Genomic DNA, 14,778 nt, shown 5'->3' on the forward strand with positions numbered 1-14,778 from the left:
AGCCCCCCACCCCCAGCCAGTGTGACAACCTATCCCCTCCCTGTGTGTCTCCAAGTCATTATCTCCCAGTGTGTTTGAAAAGACCAGACCGGTGCTCTTCCCAAAGCCCCAGATAAAAGGTTTTGGCCTGGGGCCCCAAATACCAGCAGCCCCTCTGAACTGCTGGGTGACTGTGGTGTTTCGAAGGGGTGTATTTCTCAAGCGGCGGGGGGGGCGGGGGGGGGTGGGGGGGGGGGGGGGTTGGGGCTGGGGGGGAGGCGGGGGGGGGGGGAGGGGGGGGGCGGGGCGGCGGGGGGGGGGGGGGTGGGGTTTGTTTTAGGTGGTGGGTTTTTTTTTTTTTTTTTGTTTTTTTTTTTTTTCTTTTTTTTTTTTTTTTTTTTTTTTTTTTTACTTTTTTTTTTTTTTTTTTTTGGGGGTGGGGGGGGGGGGGCGGGGGGGGGGTTTTGTGGGGGGGGGGGGGGTTTTTTTTTTGGGTGGATGGGGGGGGGGTGGGGGGGGGGGGGACGTTCGCTTTGGGTGGCGGTGGGGGGGGGGGGCGGCAACATTTAGGTCGAGAGGCCAGTGGAGCTTGGACCTGGAGCCCAGAGACCACATGAAAGAGGAAGAGATGACTCTGTGTGTTGATGTTTGTGTGGTTTGACTGAAGAGCAAGCAGGTGATCGTGTCAGTTTGTGAAGTCACACACTGTCATTAGCAGACTCCTCATATAAGTAGCACCACACAAGGTGTGTGTGTGTGTGTGTGTGTGTGTGTGTGTGTGTGTGTGTGTGTCAATGTGATTTTAGTGTGATTGAAATCCTTGTGTGAGATTAGAGAGGAAGGCCTCAATAAAAGACCGAGATGAAAGTGAACTGCAGGGCTCAGGGTAACAGTTTCCAGCTTGATTAAAACATAAGAGGGCAGAATGAGCTGTAATAACAAATAAACACTACAATTCCTCATCTTTTGGTGACTTTGGTGTAGGTTTAGCACCAACTAAAGATACAAAATGCCAAATAAAGGGTGTAGTTATGATAAAAGCCACTCATCACCTGTCAAATCAAAAGTTTCCAACATTCATTTGAACAGAAATAATATAGGATTTCCCCTCTTAGATGACTTCCCTTGGGATGGTGTCTGTGTTGGTACATACCTGATCTAAAATAGTTGTTTTCCAGTAGTGGTGCTGCGGTGCCACCAGTTTCCTGCCTCCTTTGGCTCGTCCCTGGCCAGCTGTCATACCAGGAAACCAAAACAGAGATTTATGGCCATCACAGAGCTGATGGAGGTGCAGTCAGTTGGATTAAATTCATCCTATTTTTTAACACAACTCTGGGAGACATTGTGTAATTCACATAAACTAGTATATTAATATTAGTTAGTATTTACTTCAAGGTTTAATGTCCCTGTTAATGGCTTTGTTTGGGTAACACTTTGCTGAATGTTATTGAGACAATTAGTACATTGTGGACATTTTCACATTTTTCACAAGTAGTTATCATTTCACTTTCCCTACATAGTTAAACATTGTAGTTTTTAAGCCCCCTGATACTGGAATTTTTTTAAATTGCATTTAGGAATGCATCGGTTTCTTATCAGGTGTAGTAAATAAAACAGCACTTTATCTCAACATGCTATATATACATACATAATTCAGGACAAAACAACATTGTTTGCTCAATATTTCAAATAGCTGGTTCAATTTCCCACAATCTTTGTTTTTGTCAGCAAAAAAGTAAACTTAATGACAACTGATAGAAAGCTGTAATACAAAAGACAACTGAACTGACAACTAAGGAAGCAACTGAAAGAGGTTTTTTTTACAAAGTACTCCCTAATTGTAACAAAATGTGGCTACATACAGGACACAGACAGAATTTATAAAAAAACAATAATGGCTAAGTACAATAAGAACAGTTTAAGAAACTAAAACAAAATCATCTCTCCTCTGACTACTGGATACTAAGAATCTCCCTCCTAAAGCTATGCAGAGAAAATGACAACAGAGAAAAGACTAGATAGAAAATTTGGCATTTTATTGAACAAATAACAATGGGGACACAGAGGAGAAAACTGTCATTAGGTCCTCAACACTTTAAATGCCAGCAACTCCATCATGAGGGAAAAACAGCTGGTGTGTTGAGGAGTGCTGGTGGTAACTAGATGAGATCATCATATAAGACAACTGTTGTCTTGCATGATAATTAGCAGCCATTTACTAATTGAGCACGAAAAATGACGTAATCTGGTGTACAGCCTTTTTAATCCAATGCTATTGTCTCTTGTGCTGGAACACTGCAACTCCATCATTTAGCCTTCAGTGTCACAGGATTTTCTTGCGTTTGAAACCCCTATAGAGGGATTTCGCCACTTTAGTGTGACCTTCACGGAGTGTAATGAGGCTAAGCGGTACGTGCCCTCCTCGGGTGAAGACACCTTTGGAAGATTGTATAGTGGTATATATGGAGATTAGGCCCTTGGGGTGTTTAAATGCTAAACAGGCAAAATGATTCTCAATGCTTTCAGTCTTTTGATCTGCCACCTTTTTAAATGGAAAACGGCTCCAATTAATTCAGCAATATGAATATTTAATACAACCTAAATTTTCCATCCAGTGATGTACATACAGTATAGACTATTGCTATTGAAGCCATTTAGAGTCAATTACAAATGTCTTTTTTTAAATTATTTATTCTTCATTTTAAGATACAAATACCAAACAAAGGAATCCTCTTAGAAACACAATACTGAAATTCTTCTCTTTTTTGTTTAAATCCAGTGAAACTTCTATGAGGTCAACAGTCAGTAGAGCAGGAAATTAACTCAGATAATACCATCAAACACATCCATTTATTTTTTTAATCAATCATAAAAAAACCTGAACAGTGGGGACACAAGGTATACACAATACTTTGAATGTTGATAAACACCGAGAAAATACATGAAGCTAAGTCACCAATAAATTCAAAATCGGTTCAACTTAAGTAACATTAGTCAATAAAATGCATGCAGACGTGGATAACAAGACTGACTGCTTATGGAATCGTCTCCAACAATAATAAATATTATATAACGTCTGACACCAACATCCATCCTCAACATCTCAGTGACACCGCTATCCCCTTATGCATTTTTTTTAAAGATCTTGAATTAATATTCATTGTTATCAAAACTAACACAGTATAATATTGCACGAGCCCATAATTCATAATTCATGGGGTGGAAAGGTTTAGAATACTGTGACGGGCGCGGCAGAAGCAGATGATATAGCGGGTCATGTCACATGTCCAGTGGAACCGTAAAAATCAGTTTTAATTTGGTTTCTCTCTTACAGTCTTATCAGCGGGGCCTCAGCTTTCAACTGGAGGCATAATGTTGGACCCTGAATATATGGGTTGCAGCAGACATTAACATCCAATAATACGGACAGATCTCAGTATTGTATATAGGCATGTCACATAACAATAAACAACCAAAGCAAGCAACTCCCCCAGACTTTCAAAGCTCAGTTTCATCTAACAATGAAACTGAACTGTAAGTATATTTTCTTTTCTTTTGCTTACACTTTTACACGTAATATATGTTTACTGCTCTTAAAAACACTTCAATTATACTGTTTGAAATAATACTAAAACTTTAAATGTCAAAACACAAACATCAAAGTGCCAAAAAAGAGGTGAAACTGTGAAGCTCAGCTGTGTGTGTGTGTGTGTGTGTGTGTGTGTGTGTGTGTGTGTGTGTGTGTGTGTGTGTTAAATCAGAAATGTTTCAGTAGCATTGACTGTACATTAGGAGCTGATCTGCTTTGACCTGAGATGATAACATCCATCATATCCATATATTTTGCAGCCTCTACACTATTTGCTAATCTCTCCATTTATTATTCTAACCAATTAGTAATGAAGACAATTGTTGTATAGTCTTGAATTTAATACTGTCATTTCAAAAACAGCATTAAAAAAAAAGTAAAGATTTTGGAAGTGTCTAGATCTGTAGTGGTTCCGGTGATAACAATCTCAACTCATGCTTCTTTCTACAATCATTCCACTTCAGAGGCCTGTTAAAGACAAGACTAGTTAACTAAAGAGACCATAAACATTTTTTTAACTAACCGCCTTATGAAATGTGTTACATATGCTGTAGCAGCCAATGACATGAGTACTGCAATAGCTGTCGCGTTTAAAAAATAAAAAAAACTCTGAATGATGTAAGACTTTAAAACGTTTGGTTCTTGTGTAAGATGTCAAATCAGCTCATGACAACAGTTTGTTTAAATCTCAATCAATGGCGCATTTCTTCAAAAGTAATAAAGTACCTTTGTTCTTTCACTGAACAATGATCTCAAACTCTTTTTTTCTGGCCTTGAGTTCACATCTGTTTGGCTGCTAAACTGACTGACTGTGGGATACTGAAGTCAATGAACCATCACAATGACATTAAAATATATTTTATGTGAATAGTCTTTTGTTCGGTGTGTGTCTGCGTCAGTTCACCATAAAACTATATATTTTTAAATAAACCCATAGAAACAAAAGTCTGAGGGCGCGTTGGCACAAGATGAGTTGATGATGTGGGATGTTTGCATTTCTGTTGTTGGCTGCCGAGTGAATACTATGTTACATCTTGGATGTTAACCCTCTAAAGCAGTTCAAAGAAATGTACTGTAGGAAACATGAAATGAGGATTTTACTGTCCAAACCACTGCGGAGAAATATAAGGAACACTAAAACACACACAGTGGGATACCTGGACTTTTAATCTGCTCAACAGAGCTTTTTTCACTATTTGGTATTACTTTTCTCATCAAAGAGCAACATGCATGTTTTTTACCAGATTAAAGGTTTCTTGCCAATATATCAATCATATTTACTTATGTGTAGATTCCCTTTTTGGTAAAGAAAAAATAATAACTGTAAGCATTAATGTATCATCGGAATGATGGATAACATGTTACTGGAATTGTACCTTGTACGAATTAATGCAATAAATAAAATTGATTTATTGTTTGAAGATAATATTGTGTGTGGCTTGATGGGAAGTGAAGTGTTTGGTTATAAGATGTGAGCAAGCTGTCAAGTGGAGCTTATGTACATCACCAGCCGTAGGTCTTGGAGGTTCAATGTTTCAGGTAGAACTGATCTAGGATCAGAATCTAGGCAGCACCAACTTATACAGCAGCAGTCCTGTTACCCCTGACCTTAGACACAGGGATGAGGGAGTCAACACCTTAGATTGAGCCAGTAGGTGGGATAAAAATCTGACCCTGAGCTCTGCTCAGTGACAAAGAAGATATATGGTTGTTTCTTGAAATGATCACAGATTTGACTCAGGTGGAAAAGAAGAGTAATATATTCAGGAAACAAACAAAAAGGGAACACTGTGAGCTAAACTCAATCAGGGCCCTGGTAACAGTGGTTAAAGGTAACATCTCCCACCTTCAACCAGCCAGGGTTGGGGTGGTGGTGTGCTACTCTGGTGTTTGCTGCCCCCTAGGGCTGAGAGCAAGGCAGTGCAGGTGTGGCTTGGGAGGGAGAAGGGAGAGAGGGAAGCGAGGAGGGAAAGGGGGGAGGTACAGAGAGGAGGAGAAGGGGGAGGGAGTCTGGACCAGGCCGGCGCTACTCGTCACAGCCCAGGAGCTCCATTCGCAGGGTGATGCGCTCGTGCCAGTCCCACGGCAGGATTCGGACGTACCGGGCGTAAAACGAGGGCTCGAAGATGTTCTTTTTGTGAACGTTGTTGTCGCTGTTTCCCGGGAAGATCTGGACAGAGAATAGCAGCCAATCAAAACGACACAGCTCATAGCTGCTTTTAGCCTTAACGATCCAGATAACATCAATTTTGCAACTTGTTTTCTTAACGACTAAAAACAAATGGAAAATATTGGCATCTTTTGAAGTTAAAAGAGCTTTGGAGTGTTTTGGACAACTTGCTTACTCCCCTCCGCCCCCCAACATTTTGTCATTTCCATATCATATTTAATTCGATTTTTTAAAACATTATTTTTTTGTGATTAAAGCAAACTTATGAACTCCTGTCCCAGCAAAATACAGATAAGCATTTAAGTCAGAGGAAACTGTCAATACATCACATCTTTGATTTAATGACTTCATTGGTCTGTACTTGCGCACATCTGGCAAGAAATAGATTTTTGGATGCATTATAAATGAATGCATACAGAAAACTAATCAAACCCAGTGTTGACATAAATGGTACCAGGTGTGTAGACGGGTGTGTCAGATACAAGCTCAACTATGGAATGGATTGAACGATGACATCAAACAGAGCCATAAAATCATTCAGTTCAGTAGATTAAAGAAATTAATACTTGTCCAGTACAGAAAAGAATAGACCAAAACATAGCAATGGAACTGTAATGTAAAAGGTATTGTTGTATATTGTTGTAAGACTGGAAAAATTGTATGCTCTCTTTGTGTATCTATTTGCTTTGTAATAATAGAATTTTGTGAAAAAGGGGCGGAACCAAATAAGATAAATGCTTCCGCATGCTCCTTCTCAAACTAATCCTTTATTAGTTTTTAGTTGAATTCTAATTGTTGTCATTTATTTTGTAATTTTAAATTTTCAGTTTGTTTGCAAATTTGTCGATTGTTGGAGATAAAAAATAAAAATAAAAGATATTCTTCCTGTATATTTTCTTTTAAGACCACATCTACCAAGACATTTTTATTATAAATAAATCATTGTATTAATTAAGTGTTTTTATCTTATTGTGTACTTTCCCATCAAAAGTATTTTTGTCAATAGTGTATTTTACATATCCTCAAAATGCTGTGTCCTTTTTTTGTGTGCATTGCAGCCATGGTGATGCAGTCCGTTTCGGAGTCAGTGGGTTTTCAGGTGCTATTTTCTTTTATTTCTTATGCTGTAGTTTGCTTGTTTTTTTATTTCTACAAGGATGAATTCTGGGTTATTTTTTACTCAACATTTGTGAGAATGTTTCTGGCCACAGCTGGACTTACCTTGTCCTTCTGTGTGGTTGCGTCCTTCACAATGGTCCAGGACGAGCCATCATCACTGTGAGCCACTTTGAAGGCTGTGACAAATTGGATGGAGCCAAAGTCTTTGGCCCCCTGCGTGATGACTCCTGTGATCTTCTTGGGAGAACCAAGGTCCACCTAAGGACACAGAAACAGTTTTGTTTTACAAACACAGCAATGGGTAAACAAAAAAAACAAGAATGAATAAATGAATACATTTATTTCAGAAATATCAAAAATTAAAAAAAATATATATTACATATTACATGACATAGTATAAAACAGTATCCAGCATAGACTTATTTAATCCTACCCCAAAGTTTAGCAATAAATGTTTATCAAGTCAATTCCCTTCCTGACCCTCTGTACGGTCATACGCTTCCTTCTAACTATATACAATTTGATATACTGATATATGTACAATTCATATACATACACATACGTATATACAATCATACAGTAAATACACACATACATACCCGCATGCACATACAGTATACCATATGCTAAACGTGTACCCATACATGTACATTACTTTGACATTACATTGTGCAGCTTTGTCCGGTCTCCTCTCTTACCTGCAGCCACTCGGATTGGTTGTTGGTGGCAGCGGTCCAGGCATTGGTTTTTCCCTGTTTGTCCAGCCGGGCGTAGTGTGGGTGCCAGGTAAAGGCCTCGATGCCCCAGGTGCGGAAGGTGCTGGAGGATGTGATCTGGCGGTCAGACACCAACCGGGACTTCAAGCCCATTGGCTCTGAACAACCTGAAGTGTTTGAATATACTGTGGAGGTGAGACCAGGCAGAGAGACAGAGGAAGAGACAGAAATAAAAAGAGGAATGGAAAAAAAGAGAAAGAAAGTATGATAGACAGGGAAAAGACAGGAAGTGGCACAGGCCAGCCAGTGATGTGAAGCAGCAAACACACACACACTTAAGAAATGATGATGCAGCGAACATAGAGGTGGCAGAGCTGAATGTGAAGCCATACATGTGCAGCTTCAGGCTCACATAGTGAACCACCATCAAGTTATACAGTGATCCTCCACAAGTTTGCATTTCTGTTTTCTATCATGTCTGTATTGTTTCACATGATGAGCAGAATGGAAAAAGTTGTAACAGTGTGGGTTAGTGAAACAGATACACGTGTAGGTCAGATGAGCACATGGTCAAAGATGCATGCATGCCCAGCATCATGTAGCTGCTTATGCAACGTCCTTTAATTTTCATAACATAATTTTACATTTAAGGTGATTCACTCAATGATGTGTAATGAATTGAGTTTAAAGTAAGGATCTAAACGCTTTAGAAAAACAAACATACAACCCTTTAAAAAGGGTCAAAAATCATGCATGCTGGCTTTGATCTCATGCCAGACTGACAGTAGACCCGAAAACAAAACAAGCCTCATATATAGCAATTTTGGAATCATGCACAAACTGGGAAGCAAGACTGATGGAATAAGAACAGACAGTGATCTGATGAATGAGATCATAAAAAGAGACAATTTTCTACAGGGTAATAAGGCTGGCGAGTTATAAAGAACCACACTGGCTTTAGATAAAAGGAACAGCAAGAGAAACAGAAATTTGTTGCAATACAAAAAGACTGAAAAGATGTATTACATTCGCCTGCTGCGGAGACAATTTCTTAGATGTTGAATATGACCAATGAGTTCTCTGCAGTAATATTTGACAGAGAAATTCATTTTTTTATCTCTGAATCATTTGCATCCATGTGCAGTATGCTTGCAAGTGTTACTACAGTAAAATATGATCATATGGTTTTGATAAATGTGCATCTTTGTTCAAAGTTACTAAGTGGTGCAATCCTCTGAGTAATATCCTTTGAAATATGATCCATCACTAAGCATGAGGCTGAATAGAATTAGTGGGGAAACACAATCGCTAAATGCAGTTGGATGACAACGTTTCCTACCTGGAATTTGAATGATTTAAGATGTGAAAAGAGTGTTTCCATCTCTAACAAACATCAGTATACTGAACACCAACAGTGAGTGGATGTCCACGCAGCATGTGCATGTTGTGTGTTTTCTGTGCGAGTTTACCGTTGAGTTCACAGCCCACCAGCTCCATGCGCATAGTGCAGGCCTTGCGACACACTACAGGGACAATGCGGATGTATTGGGCAATGATTGGAGGGTCGAACAGGTTGGTCTTGGTGCTGTCGTTGTCTACATTTCCAACAAATACCTAAAAAGAAAGAAGGCATTAGCAATCTGTGTCAAGTCTGCTTTTAATTTGTTTTTTTTGTAACTGAGTGATATTAATAATTGATACTTAGTGGCAGTTTTGAAGTAGATCTATGTATTTTTTACTTAACAGTTTAAATTTTTTTTAAACAAATACAAAACATACAATTTACAACATTAATTCGTCCCCTCCCTTCCTGAACCAGTAGATTTATTTTTTATTCTAAACAAATAGCAATTAAACTAAAACATGATGTAAAGAACTCCATGAAGAATTCATCTTTGTTGCATATGTTTTTCAAGCAAACTTCAACTCCATTTGTACGTATAATATACACTAACATAACTTCTCTCTTTGTTTCACAACTGGTGTTGTTGGCCAAAGTGTCACAGGAAAGTTCAAGCAAACTGTTTTTTTATTCTGTCTGTGCTGTATGATGCGTTTGTTATTGCTGCTCCCTCTAGTGGTTAATTTAGAAATTTAAGAGACATAGGCTACGTTCAGACAGCAGGCAAAAGTGGCCCAAATCAGATTATTTTGGGGGTTCAGTGACCAGGTCAGACATCTTCAGAAGGAGTGTGAACACTCAAATCTTGCCCAGATCCAATTTTTTCAAATCAGATTTGTACCAATTCCATATGTGGTCTTGAATCAGACCCAGGTCAGATTTTTTTCAATGCGGCCACAGTTTGAACAACCGAGGTGGATTTGATGCGACATTTGTGTCAATTTACATCAACATTTGTCACAATTATGTGCCGGTGGGAGTTAGCCCTAGACAATACAGTAAAATTAAAAACTTGAGCTGCTGCCCCCGCGACCCGATACCGGACAAGCGGATGAAGATGGATGGATGGATGGATAAAAACTTGACTAGGTCTACAAAAGGGAGAACAATAATGGAGCAAGTCAATGGAAGGAGAGTGAGGTGTTGGACCTAATTAGTGTATGGGGAGATATTTCAAATCAATCAAAACTATAAGGATCATACAGAATCTGCTCAGTTTTTGAAAAAATAGCAAACAAAATGGAATAACAAGGACACAGGACAACTTGACTGCAGTGTCAAAGGAAGGTGAAGAGCACCTGCTCATTATTACGGCTGCCATTACACAAACATTTTGAAATAAAAGGGAAAATGCTTACTTCCTCCATAATCTCCCTAACTTTTGTGCAACAGCGCGCTGCGTCTGATGTCATTGTTCTTTTGCACATGCAGGGTCAGTTCAAAACCGCTAACAGTTCACATTCCAATCTGATTTAGGCCACATTTTAAGAGGTGATATGAACAGCCAAAAAAATTGGATCGTAGCAAAAAAATCTAAATTAAGCATTAAGACATTAAGACTAAGCGGTGTGAGCATAGACATATTATGTGTATTGAGGTCTGATCTTTCATCCAAGAGGACAATAAATGTGTTTAAAAATAGACTTATGGACTATAGTCTCTTGCTGCGTTGTGTTGTGTCTTCTCACATTGTCCTTCCTCTGTCCGTCTGTTCTGTACATGGTATACGTCTTGCCATCCAAGCTGGATGCCACCTTGAAGGCCTTAATGAACTCGGCTGTTCCCATGCGACTGGCACCCTGCATCACAATACCTGTAATGCGCATCTTTCTTTGCATGTTAACCTGAAAGAGGAAATGAAGTTTCATGAGAGGTTCTATCCAAAAGTTAAAAAAATAAAGGCAGGCAATGTGGGTATGGCAAATAGTTTTGGAAAAACTAAAAACATAAAAGTGCTGAGCAAAAACCTTCTCAACTGTATCAAGTTTTATTTTTTCATAATATACAAGTTCTAATTATTTAATGTCAGGAAAATAATTTCTAACCTGGTAGATCAACAAAAAAAAAGACGTAGTACATATAGATGCATAGATGAAATGAATAGATTTATTCTTAGTCTAGACTGTTACTGTCACATGAAATGTGCTTGGTGCGGTAATATATATATATATATAATATATATATATATATATACATACCACGGCCACTTTATTAGGTACACCTGCAACTGCTCGGTAACACTTAATTAAGCAGCCAATCACATGGCGGCAACTCAGTGCATTTAGGCATGTAGACATGGTCAAGAGAATCTCGCAGTTCAAAACGAGCATCTATGGGGAAGAAAGGTGATTTGAGTGGACTTTGAACGTGGCATGATTGTTGGTGCCCGAAGGGCTGGTCTGAGTTTCAGAACTGTAATCTACTGGGATTTTCACGCACAACAATCTTAGGGTTTACAGAGAATGGTCCGAAAAAGAAAAAAACATCCAGGTGAGCGGCAGTTCTGTGGGCGGAAATGCCTTGTTGATGCCAGAGGTAGAGGAGAATGGCCAGAGGTTCGAGCTGATAGAAGGGCAACAGTGACTCAAATAACCACCCGGTACAACCAAGGTGGGCAGAGAAGCATCTCTGAACGCACAGTACGTCGAACTTTGAGGCAGATGGGCTACAGCAGCAGAAGAACACATGGGTGCCACTCCTTTCAGCTAAAGACAGGAAACTGAGACTACAATTTGCACAAGTCATCGAAATTGGACAATAGAAGATTGGAAAAACGTGCCTGGTCTGATGAGTCTCGATTTCTGCTGCGACAGTCTGTTACGACTGGGGTCGTGTTGGTGTGTCGGCTGTGTGTGTGTGTGTGTGCGCATGTCCTATCTCTCTCTCCCTATGTAAATAGGCTGTGCCGTCGCTCGGTGCTGATTGGTGGGGTCCGCTGAGTCCTACTCGTGATTGGCGGCAGCTGCGCACCACTGTCCATATAAAGGGCCAAGATGGCGACCGTCGGAGAGAGACAGAGGGAAGCCAGCAGGCCGTCTCCGTTTCTCCTCGCCTCCCAACCTGCCACAATTTGTTTCTTTGATTGTGTAAAGTTCAGTTCCTAATCGTATGGGTGGACCTTTTAATGTTTAGTTTCTCGTTTTGTTTAGTTAGGAAGGTAAGTCATTGTTGTTCTTTGGGCCCGTATGGTTGTTAGGTTATCTTATCTTTCTTCAAGACAGGGTAGTTTGTTGTTGTTTTAATAATAGGCCACCTACAGTTTAGTTAGTTTGCTTTGTTTACTAACGTTTATGTTGAACACATAAAGTATATGATTGTGTCAATAAAAATATGGGACTACATATGTTTTGTGGCTGCTTGGGGGACGGGGATTAATGGGGATAATTAAATCGCTTTATGTTGCGTCCTAGCACCCTAGACTGGGGCGTAACTAATTGGGGGCGTTCGTTGTTCTTGTTGCGCTTTGTTCTCGGGTGCGTTCGGGCGTGTCCTTTTTGTGTTCTGGTTGGCGTTGGTTTTTGGTGTGTGGGGGGTTATGGAGTTTTCACTGGACGAGTTTGTGGCTGGACCTTCTTTGGCTAAACTCGAGAAATGCAAAAAAACAGACCTGTTGTTGGTAGCAAATTATTATGAGGTGCAGGTGTCTTACAGTACCAATAAAGCGGAGCTTAAACAGTTTCTTTGTGCAGAGTTGGTGGAGCAGGGCGTCTTGCCTGACCCGGCTGCTGTAACGGCTGTTGCTGCTGCGGGTGGCGCGGCGGGTGACGCACCGATGGCGGAGGTGAAAGCGGCGGGGGCTGCTGGCATTCTCGCTGCTGGTGTGGGACTGACGCCGGTCACGGATCCTGTCATGGGTAACATGACTACGGAGGATCTCCGCATTACCCTCCAAATAAAGGAGGTAGAGACAAAAAACAGACAGCTGGAAGTGCAAGCCATGCATCTGCGGGTCAGAGCTCTTGAGCTGGAAAGAGGTAACCCTGTAGTCTCCACCCCGACGTCTCCTCTTGGCCGCAGCACTGTTTCTGTTCCGGCTTTTGACATCAGTAGGCACATTGCACTAGTTCCTCCATTTCGTGAGTCAGAGGTTGACTCGTATTTTAGCGCTTTCGAGCGAATAGCGGCTGCCCTGAGTTGGCCCTTCTCCTCCAGTGCAAGTTAGTGGGGAAAGCTCAGGAGATCTGTGCCAGTCTTTCTATTGAGGATAGTCTTGACTATAACATGTTGAAAAAGACTGTGTTGCAGGCCTATGAGTTGGTCCCCGAAGCGTATCGACAGAAATTTAGAAACCGTGAGAAAACCGCTAACCAGACATATGTTGAGTTTGTGCGTGACAAGAGCGTTTTGTTTGATAAATGGTGCCAAGCGTGTAATGTTAAAACTATGGCAGAGATCAGAGAGCTGATCTTGCTTGAGGAATTCAAAAAGTGTTTGCCAGAGCGCATCGTGGTTTATTTGAATGAGCAAAAAGAGTCGTCGGTAGCAAAAGCGGCGGTGCTGGCTGATGAATTTGTTCTGACCCACAAAAATGTTTTCTCTACGCCGGCCAGTTTTGGGTCACGTGTTTTTCCGGAACGCGGAAATAGGTCGCCGAAGACGATGCGTAAAACAACCCCACTAGCTACGAGTGAGGGCCGCGAGTGTTATTATTGTCATGAGCCAGGCCATTTGATTGCTGTTTGTCCGGCTCTTAAAAAGAAAGCACCACACAAGCAGTTTAAACATCCTGCAGGTGTGGGGTTTATAAACACCGCGTCCTCACCTGTAAAACACACAGAGTCTTTAAACGGAGCGGTTATCACGGATGTTGATCCTCGTTTTAAGCCGTTTGTGTCTCACGGATTTGTTTCTGTTACTGGCGAAGAATCGGATAAAGTACCGGTAACCATTCTTCGAGATACAGCTGCCTATCACTCGTTCATACTGGCTAATGTTCTGCCACTCTCTAATGAAACGTCGTGTTGCTCTGATTTGTTAGTATGGGGGATTAAAATGAGTGAGCTTAACGCTCCACTTCATAGGATCTATTTGCATTCAGCACTTGTGTCAGGACAAGTGAAGGTCGCCGTGCTTCCGCAGTTTCCGATCAGTGGCATTTCGTTTATTTTGGGTAACGATTTGGCCGGAGGAAAAGTGTTCCTCTGCCCGAAGTAGTTACTGATCCCATTCGGTGGCGCCTGTTGGCTACTCTTATTGTCTCTTCTGCTTTATCTGTGCCAACTCTGTTTCCTGTGTGTGCCATTACGCGAGCACAGGCTCGTAAATTCGGTGAAACTGTTGTTTGTCTGGGTCGTTATGGCTACATTAGATGAGGATGAGCTTATTTGTCCAGTGTCTCTGCTACCGAAAGTGTAACAAAGTGTGAAAAAGTTACTAAATGTGTCAACGAGTTTGATCTTTTTTCTGCTGAACTAGACCTGAGTTTAAACTGACCCGAGAATGTTAATTGATGCCAGATGAATGATCCGTCTAACTTTGTGTCTGTCCTCTGTTGTAGGCTGAGGACGACAGCAAGCCTGGATTTTTTCTAAGCAGCGGTGTCTTGATTCGACGGTGGAGTCTGACTCCAGTGAGATACGCGTTGTGAATCAGGTGGTTGTGCCGACGATTATCGTGTCACATTTTGAGTCTTGCACAGACTCCAGTTTGGCTGGACACTTGGGTGTTAAAAAAACTTTCAACGTGTGTTGCGCAATTTCTTTTGGCCCGGTTTAAAATCTGACGTAACAAAGTACTGCCGCAGCTGTCACAATGTCAAGTCGTGGGAAAACCCAATCAAACTGTTCTCCGCGACCACTTCATC

The 14,778-nt window shown here is 40.9% G+C and overlaps 1 protein-coding gene and 1 long non-coding RNA gene across 5 annotated transcripts in view; both read right to left on the reverse strand.

Annotated features, from left to right (window-relative positions):
* Nucleotides 1–2,000: 2,000 nt before the first annotated feature.
* Nucleotides 2,001–14,778, reverse strand: part of mfge8b (milk fat globule EGF and factor V/VIII domain containing b) — a 34,948-nt gene continuing 22,170 nt past the window's right edge. For 2 of the 4 annotated variants that reach the window (XM_032523362.1, XM_032523359.1), the window contains 5 exons: nucleotides 10,664–10,819; nucleotides 9,043–9,187; nucleotides 7,556–7,758; nucleotides 6,960–7,115; nucleotides 2,001–5,738 (listed from right to left, as the gene is read on the reverse strand). In XM_032523362.1, the coding sequence (XP_032379253.1) occupies nucleotides 5,595–5,738; nucleotides 6,960–7,115; nucleotides 7,556–7,758; nucleotides 9,043–9,187; nucleotides 10,664–10,819 (804 nt within the window). In that variant the 3' untranslated portion in view covers nucleotides 2,001–5,594. The remainder of the gene's footprint in view (nucleotides 5,739–6,959; nucleotides 7,116–7,555; nucleotides 7,759–9,042; nucleotides 9,188–10,663; nucleotides 10,820–14,778) is intronic. The other 2 variants (XM_032523363.1, XM_032523360.1) reach the window with 1 other exon arrangement.
* Nucleotides 9,854–10,451, reverse strand: LOC116693980 (uncharacterized). Its single transcript, XR_004333047.1, has 2 exons — nucleotides 10,062–10,451; nucleotides 9,854–9,992 (listed from the first exon to the last, which is right to left on the reverse strand). It is a non-coding gene; the product is annotated as an uncharacterized LOC116693980 (long non-coding RNA).

Source organism: Etheostoma spectabile, chromosome 8, assembly GCF_008692095.1.
Source record: "Etheostoma spectabile isolate EspeVRDwgs_2016 chromosome 8, UIUC_Espe_1.0, whole genome shotgun sequence".
NCBI lineage: Eukaryota > Metazoa > Chordata > Actinopteri > Perciformes > Percidae > Etheostoma > Etheostoma spectabile.